General features: G+C 38.1%; 1 protein-coding gene across 4 annotated transcripts in view; it reads left to right on the top strand.

The window, feature by feature from the left end:
- Positions 1–20,632, top strand: part of TTC17 (tetratricopeptide repeat domain 17) — a 114,777-nt gene that overhangs the window by 53,650 nt on the left and 40,495 nt on the right. For all 4 annotated transcript variants that reach the window (XM_028111137.2, XM_028111138.2, XM_028111139.2 and 1 more), the window contains exon 17: positions 18,155–18,325. In XM_028111137.2, coding sequence (XP_027966938.1) covers positions 18,155–18,325 — 171 coding nt within the window. The remainder of the gene's footprint in view (positions 1–18,154; positions 18,326–20,632) is intronic.

The following is a 20,632-nucleotide window of genomic DNA, read 5'->3' as shown; positions in this document are numbered from 1 at the left end:
CCTGTGAAGTAACTTCTGTCCTCATCTATAAAATGAAAGGGAAAATCTGTCCCATAGACTTGTTGGTAGGATTAAATAAGATCCTTATCACATGATAGGTGTTAGATAAAAGTAAGCCATTAGAAATTCGTAATAATACCAAATAGTTCGACCTTAGTGGTGCAAGTTATGAATCTTTTTTTTTATTTTATTTTATTATGTTATGTTGGCAAGTTATGGATCTTTATCTTCTTACTTAATTCCAGAAAATATGTTGGGGTGTCTTAAATTCCTTAGATTACCTGACAGTAGCCTTGTAAACAGAATTTCACTTTTTTCAATGAGCTGCTTTTATTATAGAGTCTCTTGTATTTTTTACCTGGTATCATCTTCCTCGCCTCTTTCCTGTTATTGGAAAGAAGAGTTTGTATGTATATAGTGATCCTCTTCTAAAAAGCCTTTTTGTTAATATTACTTTACATGCTTTTGCTTAGGATTTCAGTTTCTTGAAATTTATTATTATTTTATGTCACTCATGTCAAGAGAAGGAATTCAGTTGTCTTGAGCTTTTTCCCCAGAGCATAATTTCAACTAGCCCAGGAAACTAATAACCTGAAACAAATTTACAAAGTTGTAGTATCTTAGTATTTAGTTGTCCAGGTATCCCACAGATACTATTACTCCATCTAATAGAAAAAAGAAAATAATTTGACTTGGGAAGAGGGAATACTTTTTTTAGTTGTTTCAGAGAGAGCTCATTAATAAATTTTTTTTTAATTTAGCCCCTTTTATGTTGCGATTAATTACTTTAGGAGAGAATCCACCATCTGCTAAATACTGGTGCCCCCTGATGGAAATGTATGCTATAGCATTTTCTTAAGTTTACAACTTCATGGACAATACTGAGTTCATTTCCGTATTGATTTTTTCTTTGACAGTGTTTTTGCATTACTGTTTCCACAGGAATCCTGTACATTAACAGTTGCTTTGCTGAGTTCCAGCTTTGAAAAGCTGAAACTTCAAAGCAACAAGTATCTCCGCAGGCACCATAAACTTCTTTTATTTGAAAACCCAGTTTCATCTCCTCTATCTCTGAGCTTTACTAAATGCTTGAGGAAAAAAAGAGAAAAACCTCTGAATAATGATTGGCATTTCTGTACCTTCAGATGATTGTCTGCCTTTTGCTTTTTCATTTTTGCAATACTGAAATAAGCCTTATAAGTTATCCTGCATGTCTGACACATTATCTAAAGTGTTTATTGTGATAGTATGAAGTTTTCAAGATATCAACAAGGCTTATGATTCTTTTTCCATATAGTAATCAAGGAATTCATGTTGATTTTTATTAGAAAAGAATTTCAGCTGCCCTTACCCACTCCATCCCAACCTGTCATTCTCTTATGAAAGTCTGTTTGAAAAGCTACCATTTAAAAGCTTTACAGATAAGCTTTTCTTTGAGATAAAAAATAGCTAATTACTCGTAGAAAACATTTCTTTAATAATTTTCTGACCATTGTTAATTTTCAACAAATTTTCCTTAAAGATCCATGTTAGTAACTATTTTTATAGCAGCTGTAACAGTATAATCTCTTGGGTAATATGAATTTATTTTATTTTTTTTATTTTATTTTATTTTTAATCATTTTTATTGTTATGTTAATCACCATACATTACATCATTAGTTTTTGATGTAGTGTTCCATGATTCATTGTTTGTGCATAACACCCAGTGCTCCACGTAGAATGTGCCCTCTTTAATACCCATCACCAGGCTAACCCATCCCCCCGCCCCCGGGTAATATGAATTTAATGCTAAAATTGTAGGCATAGGCAGTGTGTTAACATAAGCAAGTATTTTACTGGTTTTCATATGTAATCATGGAATTTTTCACACAGATTTTCAGTGTATGTTTCTTGGAATGTTTGCACAGGTAATGCAACTTCATTCAACTTAAAAAAACGTAATCACTATGCTTACAAAATGTTTCCACTTGTAAAGGCTTTATAGCTGAAAAATGTGTCAATGCATAATTACTTACCTGACAGTTTTTCCAAACTTTTATTGACTGCCATGTGCTAGGTGTGTATATTCTTATATAGCAAGTGCTTGACATCATCTCTTTCTCTCTCCTTTGAATAGCTTTTAATAAATTCTTCTCTTTTATAGGTAGTTTTATATCACCACCCCATTTCAAGGATGCTGGGAAGGAAAACTTAATAGATTGATTTTTAAATTGTCTACTCTTGAGTTGACTATTAAAAGGGAAGTTAGCACTTTCAGTTTTGATTAAAATGAAAAGACCAGTTTTGAAATACATGCTGTTTTACCACATTTATTTATTGTGGCAGCTTTGAAATACATGCTGTTTTACCACATTTATTGGTTTGTTATTTTACAATTTGATTTAACTTAAATAGAACTGTATGTGCCGCTTTAACAAACCCATTCTTCAATAACAACATACTTGGCCCTTTTTAAAGTAAAATGGAATCTGTTAAATAAACTCAGTGCTTTCGAGTATAAGTAAATTCTTTTCACTGCTGAACACTAAAATAAGGACTTTTCTTTTTAACTGGAAAGAATAAAGGTGTCAGAAAGAATAAAACTTCATGAGGTAATAACTAAGGACCAAAAATGGAAAATAAATTTTAATTACAGTATAAGCAGAATGGTTAAATATTGAACCTGTAGAGAAGTCCAGAAATACATGCAGTAGATTTTCCAAGCATTTATTACTCCGAAATATTTTCTAAGTACTTTTTCCTTCAACTTCACTAATTTGCAAATCAGTTAGATCTAGTGAAGGTATTTTTCTACTATTTAATCAGTCTAGATTATTTTATTATTATTATGTCTCTGATATGTATGGTTTTACTTTAGTATTTTTATCCAGTATTATTTTTCTTTAGAAAACATCAGACCAATGGCAGGTCATATTTATTAGACTTCATTTACATGAGATGCTTACAGGTATGCCAGTGACAATGGCATTGGTATTTGCTGAATATAATTAAGCATCTAACCCTGTATTTCTCTGGTCTTTTCATAATTCACTAAGACACATGCCAACTTAAAAATATTGACCAGATCTTTAGAAATGATGGATAAATGTTGTACAGTAGAACTCAGACTTTAATACTTAGGTATCCTTACAATTTTATGCAGGTTTTTCTATAATATGTATATGAAAGCTTTCACCACTAGAGAAAGAAATTTCTTTTACCTAATAATTTTATTTACCTAATAATTTTACTTACCTAAATCATATCTTCTTTTATAATTTGGTTCATTACCTATGGTTTTAGTCTGTGCTCTTCAACCTTAATTTCTGTAGATTTATAACTTGTAGCTGAAAACAATTTTACCTGGAGTTTAGATTTTGAAGAAAAAGAAATCTTGCATTTTGCTGCCCTCCTGTGGACTATCCAGCACGTGCTACCTGCAATTAAGGACCTTTGCTTTATGACATTCTTCATAAAAATTAATGAAGATGTCTGCTTTAAAAAACAAGATAGTCTTTTTTTTTTTTTTAATTTTATTTATTTATTTGACAGAGAGCGAGAGAGGGAACACAAGCAGGGGGAGTGGGAGAGGGAGAAGCAGGCTTCCCGCCGAGCAGGGAGCTTGATGTGGGGCTCGATCCCAGGATGCTGGGACCATGACCTGAGCCAAAGGCAGACGCCCAATGACTGAGCCACCCTCTTAAAGATCCAGTTTTTATAGCATTTTTATGCTATATTTAACTAGTAGCCATGGGTTACTAGTTAACTTCCCTCCATTTATTTCTGTAAGAAGAATTAAAACTTTGGTTAATTTACTACAGGTTTCAGAATCCTAAAATGCAAGCATATCTTGCAACAAAGCCAAATGTAACTCTCTATATGTAATGTGTTTAGATTTTTGTATTTCTTTACTTTTTTTAGGGCTTTAATTATTTGGTTAACAAATTATCCTTTGACAAGTATCTATGTGGTAGAGGGGGGATAAGTAAAGAGCCCTTTTTATGAATTTAGAAGCAAAGATTATGAGTTACTCAAGTCAAGTGTCACTGAGTGGTAGAGCCGAGACTGAAATCTGAGTCTTCTGCCTTCCAAGGCCAGTGTGGTTCCTGTGCAGAATTCTGTTACTCCCAATGAGTCATAACCTGTTCCACTGCTATGATTAAAATAATTCATACTTGTGGATTCTTGAGACATTTTTTGTGAAAGTGGTATAATCACTGACTTTTTATGTCATCACTGAAAAGAGATACGTACATCCCTGTATAAAACATGAACCTGAACTAGATTATGGGGGGCAGTCATAACCCTAAAGGCACACCTAAAACAGTCCCTTTCAGTTTAGCTTGTCACCTTTGTCTCCTCTGAATTCTGTGTCATTAGATGGCCGCATAGCCTTGGATTGAACACAGAGCTGGTGGCTGTGCTTGCATTATTATCTCAGTAGGTAACATTTATCTTTTGGGATTCCCAGTGTTTAGCTTTCATGAACAGAATGGTTACCTTAGGTTTTCATAAGAACTTAGGACAGTAAGTCAAATTCGGATAGCCAGTGGCTTTTTATACTTCAGCCTCTGAAAGACGTTAAATATAAGTTATTCATTTTAGTTTTTAAATACATTCTGGTTTTTGATGTGAACTTTTTGAAATATTTTTTCTTTTGAGGAATGAGCCTATTGGCCCCTGCCTAAGATCTTTCCACAGCTATCCTCAAGTTATTATAGATTGTTAACTTGTCCAAATAATATTTAAGAAAAAAGTAAAATTTGATGGTGGATATAACCTTCCAAAGCAACAGAATGTTTTAACTAAAGGAGACTGAGTGTGGCTTAGTTATTCATTCATCCAACTATTACCTCTTGTCTGCCAGGCACTATTCTAGGAACTGGAAACCAAACAAACAAACAAAAAATCCAGGTCTTATGGAGCTTCATTCTAGTGGAGAGAAACAGAGCAGATGATAAATATAATAAAGAAGTTATTTAGTATGTTAGAAGATAGTGCTAAAGGGGAAATAGAGCAGCAAGTCGGGTGAGATTCAAACTGGGTTGTTCAAAGAGGCCCCACTGAGAAAGTGACATTTGAGCAAAGACTTGAAGGAGGTGAGGGTTTAGGCCATGCAGACATAGAGCATTAAAGCATTTCAGGCAGAGAGAATAGTTGTTGCAAATGCTTTTGCAAGGAACAGCAAGAAGGCGTGTATGGTTGCAGTGGACTTAGAAGAGATGAAAACAGAGATGGATGGGGGGAGGATAGAACCATATCTTTACTGCCTTGCAGACCATTCTAATAATTTGGGCTTTTATTCCAAGAGAAAAATATATGATTTGGAAGGTTTTGAGCAGATAAGAAAAATGATCTGATTTACATATTAGCAGGTTTCCTCTAGCTGCTCTAGTGAAAATAGATTGTGATAGGGTAAGGGCAGAAGCAGGAAGACCAATTACGAATGCTGTTGCAAAAATATGGGTGAAAGATGATATTGGCTCGGACCAGCCAGGTGAAGGAGGAGAAGGTGAGAAGCTGTCATTGTATTTGGGGTGCATTTTTGAAAATAGAACCCGCAGGACACTACCAGAGGGAATGTGGGAAATGAAGGAAAGAGAGTTCATGGGTAACTCCTAAATTTGGGACCTGAGCAACTGTTGCTATTTAATGAGATTTGTAATCACCATTGGTGCTGTTTAATGAGATAGGAAAGTCTGAAAAAGGAGCAGGTTTAGGGAGAAAAACAAGTTTGGTTTTGTAAATGTTAAGTTTGCATTGCTTATTAAATGTTTCAGTGCAAGTGTTAGGGACGCAGTTAGATATATGAGTGTCCTGATGGTCAGAGAAGAGCCCCAGGCTAGAGATGAAAATCTATGAGCCATGGGCTTAGGAGTGGTGTTTTAAATCATGAGCTTGGATGAAGTTTCCTCAGTGGTTAGTATAAAAAGGAAAGTAGGTCAACAGTGAATTACTAGGGCATTCCAGTCACCATTAGGAGGTTGAGAAGAGAAAGAACAATAAAAGAACAGCCAGCCAGACAGTAGGAACATCAGGCAAGTATTTTGTCCCAAGAAATGAAGAAAATGTTTTGAGCAGTGATCGATTGTATCGTTATTGCTGCACCAAACGGATGCATCCTAAGACGTTGAGTTAGATGGACAAGGAATAAGCCATATTGGATTTAGGAACATGGAGGTTGTTGGCAGTCTTCTAAAAGTTTGTATGAAATGGGTTGTGAAGGACATTTGTGGAGATGGCTAGCAACTCTTTCAAGGAATTTTGCTATAGTGAGAAGCAGAAAATGGGATGGAAGTTAGAGAGGGATGTGGGATTAAAGATAATTTTTGTTCCAAAAATAGAAAATTTTGCAGTATGTTTGCATAGGACTGATCCAGTAAAGAAGGAGAAATTAAAGATGCAAAAAAGAAAGAAGCTAATTATAGAAGCAAAGTTCTTGAATAGATGGGGGGATGGCATCTGAGGCACAAATGTAAGATAGGGGTTGTCTTGAGATAGGAGCAGGGACAATATATAGGTATAGATGTGGACTTTTGATTGCTTCTCAGTGAAAAGAGAGGACAGTTGTCAGATCAGAGTGAAGAGAGGCAGAGGGTGTTGTGGATAATGTTGAGACAGGAAAGGCTGAAAACAGTGGACTCAGAATGTGAGTTGACCAGAGAAGTTTCTCACTTTGGTTAACTGCATAAATGTCAATGTCATTAATTAAGAGAGAGAAAATGGAAAAGAAACCATTTATGCATTGATGTAAGACTGGAGAATAAGTTCAGTGACAGACATGTTCATTTAGAGATGCCTCTGGCTTCATCAGAGAGAGTGTGCAAGGTGAGAGGAAAAGGCCCAGGTTGGAATCCTAGAAAATACTAGTATTTAAGGAGCAGAGCCAGTGAAGGTGTTAGAGCGGTATTGGGAAGCCAGGGGGGAGCTAGATCCTGAAGGTCAGAAGAGCAGAGGGTTTGAGAAGGAAGAAGGAATCAATAGTAGTCTGTTCTGTGTTGGTTCCCCAAGTATGGTACAGATAGCACTGGAGGCGCACCAGCTTTCAGGTGGTACTTAGGCTAACCTTTTTAAATAATTTTAGTATTTTAAAAAAATTTTTAAAGTAATTTTAATACTTATGGTTTATTCTGATGGGCATTAGGAAAAATGTATAACTATAAAAATGTATAAATCTGTGATTTATGAAAAATGATACTGATTTCCCCTTTTAACATAATCTAAGATTAAACAGTGAATCCGTTTAAAGAAAAACATGTAAACAATGGTGCTGGTACCTACGGAAAAATCACGGCCGTAGTTGGCAGATGAATAGTGTGGAATGCTCTGGGCTTAACAATTTAGAAAGTCATTGGTGACTTCATTTTATCAAAAGTATTTTCTGTCAAATGGGGAGATAGCTACACTAAAACAAAAATAAAGCTGAGGATAATAGAAGTGTTAAAATGAGCTCTTACTTTCAGAGCTTTGGCGTAGTTTCTAAACTGTAACTCAAGTTTCAGCCTGTCACCCAGTGATTAAAATAACTTTAAAGCCAGTAGATAATGATACCAAGAAACATTTTTTTAGAAAAGTATTAATAATAAGATGCAAATAAGGAAGATTTTTAAAATTCACCTGTTAGAAATACTGAAAAAGTAACTATGTTTGAAATAAAATAGAAAATTTTGCCAGGTGAGCAAAGCAAGAGGGCATTTATCAGGAGGGTATTCCAAGCCTCAGCATGTGGTATACACAGAGCGAGTGATTTTATTCACTCTCCATGGTCTGTTGGAACTGAATCAGTGCAGTTTTGTCTGTGATGCTCCAGGAGGACCGAGACTCAGGGCAGCAACTGAGCTGTCACTACAGACCTTTCTGTAGCACTGCTTGACGTCAGTGAGGACGGGATGGCACTGGAGGCTGTTACTCAGTTATGGAATACTTTTATTCACTGATCTAAAAATAAATTTGTAATATCTCTGAATTACAGAGCTTAACACTTGAGGTGTGCAAATGGTCTCCATCAGTATTAGGGTTACTATCTTGAGTCTCCAAAAGGAAGTCAGGTATATTTTTGGGTACTAAATTAGGTTTAGGACACAGTTCTGCCTCCTTTCTGCTCTGTGTGTAGTTTGAGGATACCCACTGGGTGGCATAAGTAATCAGATTTTATGATCACTTATCTACAGATGGGGTTGAGAAGTTACATTTGGACATCTTTCTTTGTATGTAGGCTCCATTGTACATCAGGAGCTTACTGTGATTTCCTACACTCATATCACTATGGACAAAGTGATTGTACACCTACAAGAAAATAGGATGGATGAGCAAGATGGGATCTATTTAATCTAGCCCTCATTAATTATTGAACAAGATATTTTTAATATGGTTTGTCACTGCAGTTGTAGATCAGTCTCCTGATTAGAACTGAAGGCAGCTAATTCTATAATTTAGGCAAGTTCATTGGTTACTGTCTTTCTTTTTGAATTTCAACTTCCATTCATTGTTGCTGATGTTTTTAGAGATATTTTGCCATCTCACATAGCAAGCATTTGCATGACTCTTCCCCATTCATAAAGATCATTCTGATTGCAGAACTCACACATACACACACACACACACACACACACGAAGTCCAGTCTACATTGGTAGAATGAACTCTTTTTTTTTTTTTAAGATTTTATTTATTTATTTGTCAGAGAGAGAAAGCACAAGCAGGGGGAGCGGCAGGCAGAGGGAGAGGCAGGCTCCCTGCTGAGCAAGGAGCGCGATGTGGGACTCGATCCCAGGACCCCGGGATCATGACCGGAGCCGAAGGCAGACACTTAACTGACTGAGCCACCCAGGCGTCCTGAACTCTTCTTCTTTTTTTTTTTTTAAGTGATTTGTGCCTCAGTAAGTTCTTTATGTGTGCTGTGAGCCAACTCGTTGAAGTGAATTTCCAGTTTTGAAATTTTTGTTTAATACAATGAGCACTAAGTCTTTAAACCCCTTTACAAATTTAATCATTGCATGATTTCTACTCAGTTTCATGGCCTGATGGAAATAAAGCAGTTGAACCTGATAATCACTACAAAAGAACATTAGTTAGTTTTAAAATACATGTGGCTGAGGATACCTGGCATCTATCTGTGTACGTGGAATTCTGGCTTTGTTCCCCCCCCCTTTTTTTTCTTCTAGTGTTGTCATTACTAGTAGTTAAATGTATATCATACTAAACTACTCTGCTCTTTTGACCAAGAAAATTTCAGTAATCTCTTACTTTTTCTTAGTCACCAAGGTTTTATTTGGTTATGATCTTGAAAGTGCAGGAGAAATTTAAATCAAATTTCATAGCTATTGAAAAGATCACAGCTTTGGATTTGTCTTCTCATTTAATTGCTTTTTATAACAACAAGCATAGATTTGCCATTCAAAATTTGCCAAACTCAAAGCAATTTAAACCTCTTTAGCTATCAGGCATTGATTAATAACCCAGTCATATCACATATCCGAAGTGGTTATTATAAAAAAATAACGAGCATATCAAATTTCAGGAAAAAGAGCTGGAGGTCACTAACAGTTGATAGCGTACCAGGTGTTGATCAAATGTTCCTGTTCCTGCTGCACCTGTAATAGCATAGCCATGTTTCCCGTGACAATGTGAAATATAGCTATGGAAAAACCTAACATGAACAAAAAAATTAAACAGTTTGCCACCTCTCTCACTGCCTAAAAAGCATAAATGTTAAAAATTGGAAAAGAGTAAGGTCTTAGAAACCATGTTATGTGCAAAGTGGCCGCCCAGGTGAATGCCCGAGGTAGCTCTCATTTGGTGACATAAAGCAAAAGGAAAAAGTGTGATAGCACCATTAATTTCTCTCTGCTTTTTACTTGATTTAGTGCCTTGGCTGTGTATACTTGGAGTTAGATATGCTCTAATCAAAGTGCTTGTCTTAATCCCTTCCACACGAAGTGGTGTCTGCAGTCAGGCAACTAGGGAACTTTGTTTCTGAAATCCATAAGGCCCTCCTTAAAATGTTCTATGGTAGAGAGACTTAAGTGGCCTTTTTAAAAAAAATAACCTTGGTTTAAATATCATACTCACTACCCATTCCAATGAAAAGGACAATTGTTAATGCTCTTTGTTTTCACATCCGAGTCCTATGAGATATTACTAGGTTCAAGTCCTTATCGATTCTAGAATTAGTAGGGTCTTGAGTTCTCATTTAAAGACATCCTTATAAGTCACTTACCCTGAGGAATAAAAAAAAGACCAAGTAGCCTCTGAGATTTTATTGGCCTTGACCTAGCATAATACCCTTGCAATAGGAAAAAAAAGGCAAGCCTGATATGCCCAACAAGTGCTTCTGATGGTGGTTCCCTTCCCCACTATGCGTATCTCTGTGGCTCCATTTGTATTTTGAGGAAGAGGACCAGAGCTAAGGTCTATTGATTTTCCTGCTAGATTCCTTCCCTCGACATCATCAGGTGACCATTCACTTGCAGCAGGAGAAAGAGTCAAATGATAAACACCCAAGGCTGTGGGTAGCTGGGAAATCTAAGCCTCTTGCCCTACCACCTGTTTGTAGGCTTAATCTAAGTATTAAGAATTGAGTGAAACCAACTCAAGTGTGTGTGGCTGACTCAGATAGATGTGCAGAATTTAAGCTCACTGACCACATAAGAAGTTTAATATCATTCTGCCTTTGGCCAAGTCAGTGGAAATGGTAACAAACCGTAATGTACGAGGATGATACTGTGGGTAACCTGTTCCGGTTACTACACACACCCCACTTTCCCGGATCCCTGGGTTTGCTCGTGTTGGTTCTGCAGCTCCTCCTCACCCTCCATCATGCAGGCCCTCCCCCCACAAAAACCCTAATCTTACCCATCCTTCAAGGCCCACTTCTGCCGTATGCCTTACCCAGCCCCTTAATTATAAGTAATCTGTAGCTGATCATTCTACCTGTTCCTCCCCTTCAGCTCCCGTGTCTTGCCATTGTAGTTATTTGTGTATGAGACACAACTGTCCTACAAGACTTCTTCAGCTCGCTGAGAGCAGGAACCAGTCCTTTTTTTCATTTTCATACTCTGGCCCACCATGCATTCTGCACCCCCCCCCTTATTTAGCACATAGAATGTACTTAAATGGCAAAGTAGCTGGTGATATTTCAAGTTTGAACTACTGAGGGTAATAAAGAGTAATTAACTTGTGTCCACCCACTGTTTACCCAGAATGCTTTACACCAATATCCATATATAGATACAGATCTTCTTTTAAGGCCTGCAGCTCCCACATCATAGGAGGGAGAAGACGAAAGGAACCATATTGTCTCTCTTGTCCACTAGAAGCTGACGTGTCTCATAGCCTGCATTCTCTCACTCCCCATATGCACTGTTGTTAACGAAAGTTACAAACAAATGTCCTTGTTGACCCTTGGGGAAAAACTATCATTTATGGGTGAATCAGTAAGTCAGAGAAAACCTGTTGGGTTTATTTCCCCAGCACACTCGTTTGAAACAAATTTGCCTCAGCTGAACGAAACCAGAGATTTCAGTTTAATACTGTGACAGTGACTACTCCTGAGACTCCAGTGGTACTCCTAGCAGCTGTGGCAGTTAACTGCTTTCTTCTTCAGTATACTTTCTGCACGGGAGGATCTTCCACAGTGAACTTCTGGTGCATGTTTGAATTCCCTTGTTTAGAGATCGAATCTGGTCTTTCACATTTCTAGAGGAAACAGTAGCTGCCGAGAGTTTGGATTACATCACTGGAGTCATTTCTTCCACGGACCACAGGTTATGGTGTCTGTGTCTCCGCCGGCTGACTTTGCCCTCTATGCCGCAGTCACTTAAGAGAAGGCTACATGGGAAGACAGATTTACACCCAGCTCTCATTGTTCTCCTCTAAACGGAGGCCAGGAATAGAAGTCTACAGAAACCGGTGCAGCTCTGAATCCTTAGGCAAAGCAGACTGCCCTCCCGTATGTGGACCGAGTGGTCCCCAGCATAGAGTTCAGACCTGGAATATGTAGTAAAAGGAAAACACACACACATGCGCACACACACACACTTGTATTTGAGGTCATAGACTTTTCTTAATTTTTTTTTTTTTGAACTTGCTTCTGACTCATGCACCTCACCAGGAGGGAAAGCCTCTGTAATTCTGAAGTTGCTGATTTCAAGTCTTTAATATGGTCTGTTTTCTATCTGGCATTGCACATTTAAGGTCAGTCAGTACATAACCATTAGTTTAAACCTCCTGCAAAGAATTTCATTTGGCAGTAATTGCTGAATGAGAACAAGTCTAAGGAGCCAGTACTTCTGTTGAAATGATTTCTCTTGTCTTTCCTAAGTAGAACGCAGCACAGGGCACAGGAGGTGAGACTGCCTCCCTGCCGTCTCAGGCACGGTCATCAGCAGGCTAGGTCTCACCCAGACCCAGGGAGCTCTGCGTGCCCCTCTTCACGGTGGTCACTATGCTGCGTCCCAGGAGCCCTCTCATGTCAGATAAAGAACCGAGACACAGAGAAGTAAGTTGATTTGCTCACGTGTATACAGAAAGGCTTCAGCTAAGGCCGGATTCAAATTCATACCGTGGAATGTTCTTGGAACCAGGTCTACAGGAACTCTGTCACAACCTCTGGAGGTGGAAATCATAAAGACACCTGTTTCCAGAAAGGTTTCTTTCTCCTCCAAATAGACTTAGTACTTTGTGTTGTACCAAGCCCCACCTATCACCCACAGTTAACATTTCCTGCTAATATTTTAAAGTAATTTTGCATGATGAGCAACTGAAAGATATACTTCTGTTCACATCATGATTTATTTTACTACCTTTTCTAAAAGATTATCTTACTAGGGAAATAAAAATCGTGAAGTTATGAGGTATCTAAAATTACAGTAAAACATTCACAGTGTTACCTATATACAGAAAAAAAAAGGTTATATAGCTACATAATTTGAGTGCAGTTGAGTAGAAAGATAAGGAGAAAGACAAATACTATAAAACACTCATGTCTATTAAGGGGACAGTGTTACCTGTATTTTCCACCCAGGTACCTTATATTTAGTTGAATGCACCACAATGCCTCCTGTAAGGTAACTTTTCTTATAAGCATAAGAAAGGAGACTTTAGAGTATAATATGATCCTGTTAGAAGAGGGAGAGTAGGAATATCTTTAGAATATTCCACTGTTCACAAAGGCTATTTTTCTAACATCTGTTACTTTGCCTTCAGCAACATAAAATTCAAATTCTAGTTCCCATTATAAATCAGTTATTTATGTCTTAGAAAAAATCATTATATAATAGGAAGCATAGGAGTATTACACTTATTTATTGTATGGGGGAAAAGTATGTTTGAGCAAGAAAAATTTGGGCGAAGACTGGAGCAAGCCTTCTTTAATATGTCACAACATAACACGCATTGTTGGGGTGCAGAGAGGTAAATTTAACTGAACAGAGGATCTGTGGTCTGTTTTCATATTGTAAGGCCTTGAATTCAGAAAGCACAGAGCAAACTGAGGCAAATTTCTAAATGTGCTAAATACTTTAGGATTCAATTAATTGCTATTTTCTTTTAAAAGCCCGGTAGAAATGAGCTCTGTACTGCCTTCATCATCTCTTACACACACGCACACACGCACATATGTTGACAGTTGAAATTAGATCCCTTGGTGACTCCTAGAGCCAGTTGCTCATACCAGAGACTGAGTTAGGCTGTAGCTTGAAGGCCTTGGTGAAAGAGATGACGTTGGGATAATTTATTCCTTTGCAGCTTTTCGGAGAGACAGCAGTTAATAGCTCACCGTGTGCTAGGCCATGGTCTCACTTCTTACACTGAATCTCAGCAACTCTGTGAAGTGGACACTATCATGAAGCTCAATTTGCAGATGAAGAAACTGATACACAAAAAGAGTAAAAGTAACTTGCCCTGCTGTATACAGCTAGAAAGTAGTAGAAATAGGGAGCGCCTGGGTGGCTCAGTTGGTTAAGCGACTGCCTTCGGCTCAGGTCATGATCCTGGAGTCCCGGGATCGAGTCCTGCATCGGGCTCCCTGCTCAGCAGGGAGTCTGCTTCTCCCTCTGATCCTCCCCCCTCTCATGTGCTCTCTCTCTCTCACTCTCTCAAATAAATAAATCTTTTAAAAAAAAAAAAGTAGTAGAAATAGGATTGGAACTTGTTTAGTCCGGCTCATCTGAGCTCTTAGCCACGATGCTGTAAGCACAACAGAACTACATGAGCCTTCATTGGTTCTGCTTGACTAGCACTAGTTAGTTACTTGGCTCTTTCAAAGTTCTGACGCCTCTCAATTTATTTGTGGCATTTCTTTGTTGTAACTAATCCTAAAGGATCCTAAAGTACCCAACCAAGAATGTCTTGCCAATATTTAAGATTCAGAAGGTAAGCATTCTTTTTAAAGAGTAAGTGGTTACCCAATTCTAGAAAATAAGTATTCTTCTGGGACCTCTGTAAACAGAATTATGAGAAAATAGGAGATTTCCTTAGCCCTTAGTAATGATAGGAGTTCCTGAGAATTTAGTTTACTCTGAAAACCTGTTTAGCCACAGGATAAATTGTGCCTTTGCCTTAGGAGACTTAATGCTTTGACAAGATAAATTAAATATTTAGTTGTTTTCCAGAACACCCTTGTAGGATAGGTTAATATTAATAATTCAGTTTATGCAGGTGATACTCTAGCCACAGAAAAGGATGTTGATATGTCTAAGATCTCATAACAATTCCAGAATCAGAACTACCCTACCTGGAGTTTTATGCTTAGTTGGTATTGCTGTGTAGTCACCTACTTCCAAGAAAAACCAAACTGTCAGGATTTGAATTAGATGCTAAATGCTTTGCAAGCAAGTATAGAGCATTAAGCACAGAAAAGTGTTTCCATTTTCACTTGGGACCTTGTTATCTAAAGCATTTCATTTAAATCATGTAGTTCCTTCAAAAAAAAAAAAAAAAAGTCGTACCTCTCAAAGTTAGTCTCAGACACAGAATCTCCTCATTTCTGCATCAGCAAAAAATAATAGTCGTATGCATGGAAGACGACTTGTTACTTCTTCGGTATCTTTCCATTTTTCTTTCTCCAACATTTTCTTGTATTTCTTTAAGGAGGACATCATCTCCGCCTCTGCCGGGAAGACAAGTGACATTTTTTTTCCATGTAGGCAACTTTTTTTAGTTCCCCTCTGAGCTAGAGTAGACCTATACTCTAGCCCGAAGAACAGAAACTTTCCTTCTTTTTGAAGTGCCTCAGTTCTCCTTCAGACAACCAAAAGGAGCAATTTAAAAGATAGGCAATGTGACTTTTTATTATTAGCCTAGATAATTATTTAAATCACAACAGAACCCTGAACCAGTCTGTCTTTAACTGTCAGCCTATTATATTAACTGTTCTAACTTGTTAATGAAAATGAAAGTGACTCCTTAAAGCATGTAGCTTCTACTTGATCATTTTGAGTCTTCCTACTTGCAACAAATACTATAACGTAAATTTCTTATTCCTTTTTATTCCCAGTTCTCCCTAATCCCCTCTTCTGCCCTCTCTCTCTGAGATGTTGTCCCCAGTTTCCTGAGTTGGAGGACAAGACATTCTTAGAATGCACAAGGCTTGCTTCAAGAGGGCGTCTGGGTTTGAGGTCATGCAGGAGGACTAATTTTAGCTTCAGGATCTTATGCACATCATATCTTATAAATTACCTATGAGGCATTTTTAAATATTGCAGACATTTAAAAAGATGAAACCAATTAAATTTTTATAATGGGAAGAGAGTGGGAGAGAAAAATCAGAGAGGCAGAGGTTGGAGGAGGAAGTCATCAACTGCAGAAAACACAGAATTTTACTGGGTCCCAGTGTTAAAGGTTTGTCCTTTGTTTTTGTAACATTGTTTCACTCAACCTGTGTCAAGGTGCAAAATGCTTTAGAGGCAAACTCACCACAGCTGAAAGCAGAGAATAGTCACTGGGAATAACGTATATGTGAAAATCATCAACATCGTTGTCATCATTATTTTCCCTGTGTTTTTAATAGTCATGCTTATTTATATCCCAGTTAAGAGTTGTCCCCAGGAAGTGTGATGTTCTTCGTAGTAAATTTTAGTCATTTGGGTGTGTACACTTGTTTGTTGTCACTGCTTTATTTTAATGCTCTTATGCTTAGCTTCTCCATACTTACCTACACATACTAGATGGTAAAGACAGAAGTGGAAACCAATCTTCTACCTCTGTTCTCTCACAGAAGAATTTGGAGAAAGACAGCGACTGTTGTTGATCCTGGCATCGTTCCTGTCAGCCTTCAGTGTGTGCACACACACACCCACCCGCAACACACACCTTCCATCTCTCAAACTGTGCTTCTCATCGTCTCCCAAACACAAATGAGAACTCCTGTGCGTGTTGCTTTGCTCAACACATCATTCCTTCCTGCGTACAGTGCCACCTTCTCTTTTCTACTAAAGAGGTGGCATTTGACGGGTAGAAAGCCAAGCAGCTTTCTAGTAGGGTAGAACTGACTGAAGTCTCAGATCTACCACTTATTTATTGTTTGACCATAGGCAAGTTACTTAATTTCACTGAGACTCTGTTTCCTTATCTGTAAAAGGAAAATCATTTATTTCACAAGGCATTTTTGAGGGGGTAAATAGAAGAAAAAATACAAAGCACTCAGCAGATACTGGCTCCCTTTCTTGTAGTTCCCCGTTTTTAAGTCCTACCTATTGCTCAAAATTCAAGTTTTACCTGCTCAAAGCTCATTCTCTGAAGCACCTAGTTTGCACAGTATGCTCCCTCATTATTGTTTGTTGTCCCGTATTTACTGTCTTCCCAAGTTGCTTATGAGCTGCTTGAGAGCTAAAGCTCCTCTGAAACAAAAAAATTCGGTTTCTGATGTAACCTTATTAAATATGGTAGCCTCAGATGTGTGAGAGTATAGAACTGGAAAATAAAAATGACTCCTTAAGCATGCAGTCCCCTTACTCCAAATTCCATGAGTTGGGAAAGGTTTTGAGTCCATTAGGTTTTCTTGGCACAGTAACAGAAATGGCATGAGAAGTGATTTCTTCAGTTATGAAATCTAAAAGGGAATCTTCAAATCCAGAAAGAGACTTCTTGTACTTCCATTGCTGCAGAAAGAGCTTAATTGGGTACATACATCTCTTTGAGGCAGTTTTCTATTAAAAATAAACCTGTAGGGCGTGTTTGAATGTTCTGGTAAAGGAGGGAAGTTACTTAGACACTCTTACCCGAAGAATTGTTCCATGAGAGGAAAGGTGTAGGCTTCCACTGAGCATGCATCTTCAGTGACGATGCACATCAAACGTAAGAGAGGAAGAGGAGTCCTCAGGTGGCCAGATCACTGCCACATCACACACACCGGCCTACTAACACATTCCCCTACCCGGAGAATGGTGATCAGGTAGAGCAGGGTAGTGGCTCTTTATCCATATAAACACACAATCCGTAATAGGATCAGAGCTCTTCAGCTCACTGGCAAAACTGTAGCAAGAGGTCAGGCTCCCTATATATACCACAGTGTAACAGAGAACACAATGATTACATTCCAGATGTGACCTTTTACATTATAGTAAATCTTTCCATGAGCAGAATTTGTTTTCCAAAAGAAAAAATTCACATCTTTGTGATATTGCAGTCTTAAACATGGGATTCCCTGCCACCACCATCCCTCTTTAAGTCCTTGGTTTTTAATTTATAATCCTTTGCTTTTTGATGTATCTTTCATTTTAAGCTGTGATGTAAGAATGGATATTATATTTCTCTGCTGTAGTTCATCTGTCTCCAGACTTATTCGGGTACTAATTTGTCATTTCTCACCTTTGAAAGGCAAATAGAAGGAAAACTACTTTTTTTGTGATGTTTCTGACTTTCAAAGAAATATTTCACAGTCATTCATTATAAATTAAACAAGATCTTGGGACTTGATCTTTGTTGTCATAATTTTTCCCCAAAACACTTGGTTCTTATGCTGGCCTAGCAGGTGAAACTTGAACTTCAGTGCAAAATCTTGAGTCACAATAAAGATCTGGCTCGAGGTGCTCCAGCTCACTGATTTTGGTGTGTCCTGCTGGAGAAAAACTAACACTGTCATCTTTTTGCTCTTCCTGCTCCTTGAAGACCTTGAGCCATGGGACTACCTAAGAGATGTTTCTAATATGCTGTCTCTGTGTCTCTTGTCATTGAGGTCATTGTCATGAGAAAACCCTGGACAACAGCCATGACAAACAGAAATATTTTGACAACTCACGGTTACTGGATGCTGCCGAAGAGGAGCCCTCTGAGACAGGAACAGAGGAGGAGCCTGTACTCTCTGTTGAGAATTCAGGGAGGGATTCAGATGCCCTTAGACTTGAAAGTAAGTTGATTTGACCTGAGCTGTGATTCTGGGGTAAAATCAACTCTCAAGCTTTGAGTTTAGGCTTTTCTCTACGTAAATAGTTTTCTTCTTTTAATAGCCACTCATTATCACAAGGGTGACCTGCAGGTGTGAGATGGAAGACCGGCTAGCATGTGAAAAAGCTCTTCACACTTCTTTCTTTTTTCTTTCACCGCCATGTCTTATTTTGCTAGGACAAATTTGATTCATTTATATACCAGTCTTTCTTCTTAATATCAGGAGTCTACTGAGCAAGTCATTGAAAAAAAAGCAAGATAACTTGTATTTACGCTAACCCAATAATATTTAAAGATTTGGAATAATAGACATACCTACCAGGCCCTCTCCTAAAATTCCATTCTACAACCACAGTTTGAGCTATGCTGTACTGAACAGTTCTTGACATTATCATTCAATGTATAATTGCCAATGTGAATGACTTTGTAGTACTCATCCTTCTTAACCATTTTGCTGCATTTGGATCTCTGCACAGCTCCCCGCTTCTTGAAACTCTATTCCTTCTCCTCTTGGCTTCTAGGGTATCACTTGCTCTTGGCTCTCTTCCTGTCCTCAGGACATCTTTTTTGATTTCTTTGACTTATTCTTTACTTTGCCCCTTATTTGTTGGGTTACGCAGGATCTTAACCTTGGTCTTTTTTTCTTATCCCTCTTCTTAACCCTCTGTGCGTTATTTCTTGGTGTCTCAGATACTTTTGAGTATAACAGTGACTCCAAATCTCTGTTTTCAGTTAGGACATTCTCTACAACTCTAGATCTTATTTCCACTTTTTTAGTGGTCTCTGTCTCAGTGTGCCATAGGCACTTCAAATTGCACATATCCAAAATTGAACTTGTCCTCATTTTCATCCTATTTCTTGAACTGCTTCTAATTCCTATATCCCTGCTATCTCTTAATGGCATCACAGCTCACCCAGTCACCACTGTATCCAAGACCTCTTGCATCTGTTTATCTCTTCATCTATACCTTCTGCCACTGCCTGAATTCAGACTTTCTTCATTTCTGCTTGGGCAATCACAGTAGCTTCATAATTGAATTTCCAATATCTAGTCCTTTACTTTTGTTTGCATATGGAGAGAGAGAGAGAGAGAGAGAGTGAGAGAGAGTGTGTGTGTGTGTGTGTGTGTGTGTGTGTGTGTAGGAGAGAGATAGTACATGTAATTGGTACAAAATTTTAAAAGCAGAAGCAACCCCTGTTACTAATATATTTTGTGTCTGAAGAGTTGTTTCTAAAATCAGATCTGATTAGGTTAAGTTGCCTATGTTTAAAATTTTCAGTGGCTCTGTGCTACCTATAGGAAGAATCTAGGTATCATAGTATAGGAGATGTGGCAATTTGGTCCTTAGTTTTGTCTCCAGGTGATACCATCTACGGGTGCTCTACATAGCAGGATGTATAAGCCTTCCACCATTTCTATCACATGCCATGCTGTTGGAGCCTCCATGTCTGCACAGGCTGGGAATAGCCCCTGTGTACTCTTTGCTTGATGTCAACGACCGTAACGCATCTCCAAGATCCAGCTTAAATATCACCTCCTCTGTGAAGCATTCACAAAGGTCTCCAGGCATTTAGTTGCTCCGTATGCTCTCTTGTTCCCACTTTTTGTCAAGGCACATTTCATACGATGTGAATGCTTATGTGTCTTATTTCCCATCAGACTGTGAACTTCTTATATATCACGTCCTATATAAGTATATTTCTGTGTACAGTAAACATTTGTTAAAGTAATGAAATGTGGCATTTGCCTTCCTGTGTAGGTTGGATTAGCATATTTAGGAATTACAAAATCTGTGTTTCCTTCTAAGTGGTATTGTATATAAAAAATGATGTCTAAGAGAAGCAAGCTAGACCTCAGAGGGGAAGTTGTGACCTTCACCTTTGCAGGTTTAGAAAATTAGTTTCATCAGTTCTGTCAGAAATCATTGGGCTTAAAGGAAACTAATTTCCACTTAACATTTCAAAAGAGATGGATTCTTAAACTAGATAGACGGTTTGTTCATTTACGAGGGAGCTGCTCCACTCTGGTGCCTGGCAGCCTCTTGTCTCCATCTGGCATCAGGTACCCACACAACCAAACGGACATCATGAGGTTGCTTGATAAACTCAGCATCACCACAGATGAAACCGAGCAAGGGGTATTCTATTCAACTTATACAAACTGTTCCTATTCCAATATAATACAGCTCCCTAATGACCAGAACACTCATGACCACCAAATTAGACTCTTTTTTTCTTCAGACAGTTCGGAATAAAACCCAACCAGAAT

The sequence above is a fragment of the Eumetopias jubatus genome, unplaced genomic scaffold, assembly GCF_037043125.1.
Source record: "Eumetopias jubatus isolate StellerSeaLion01/CBP00866 unplaced genomic scaffold, mEumJub1_p1.0 scaffold_13, whole genome shotgun sequence".
NCBI classification, from domain to species: domain Eukaryota; kingdom Metazoa; phylum Chordata; class Mammalia; order Carnivora; family Otariidae; genus Eumetopias; species Eumetopias jubatus.
This window is presented reverse-complemented; position numbering and strand designations above follow the sequence as displayed.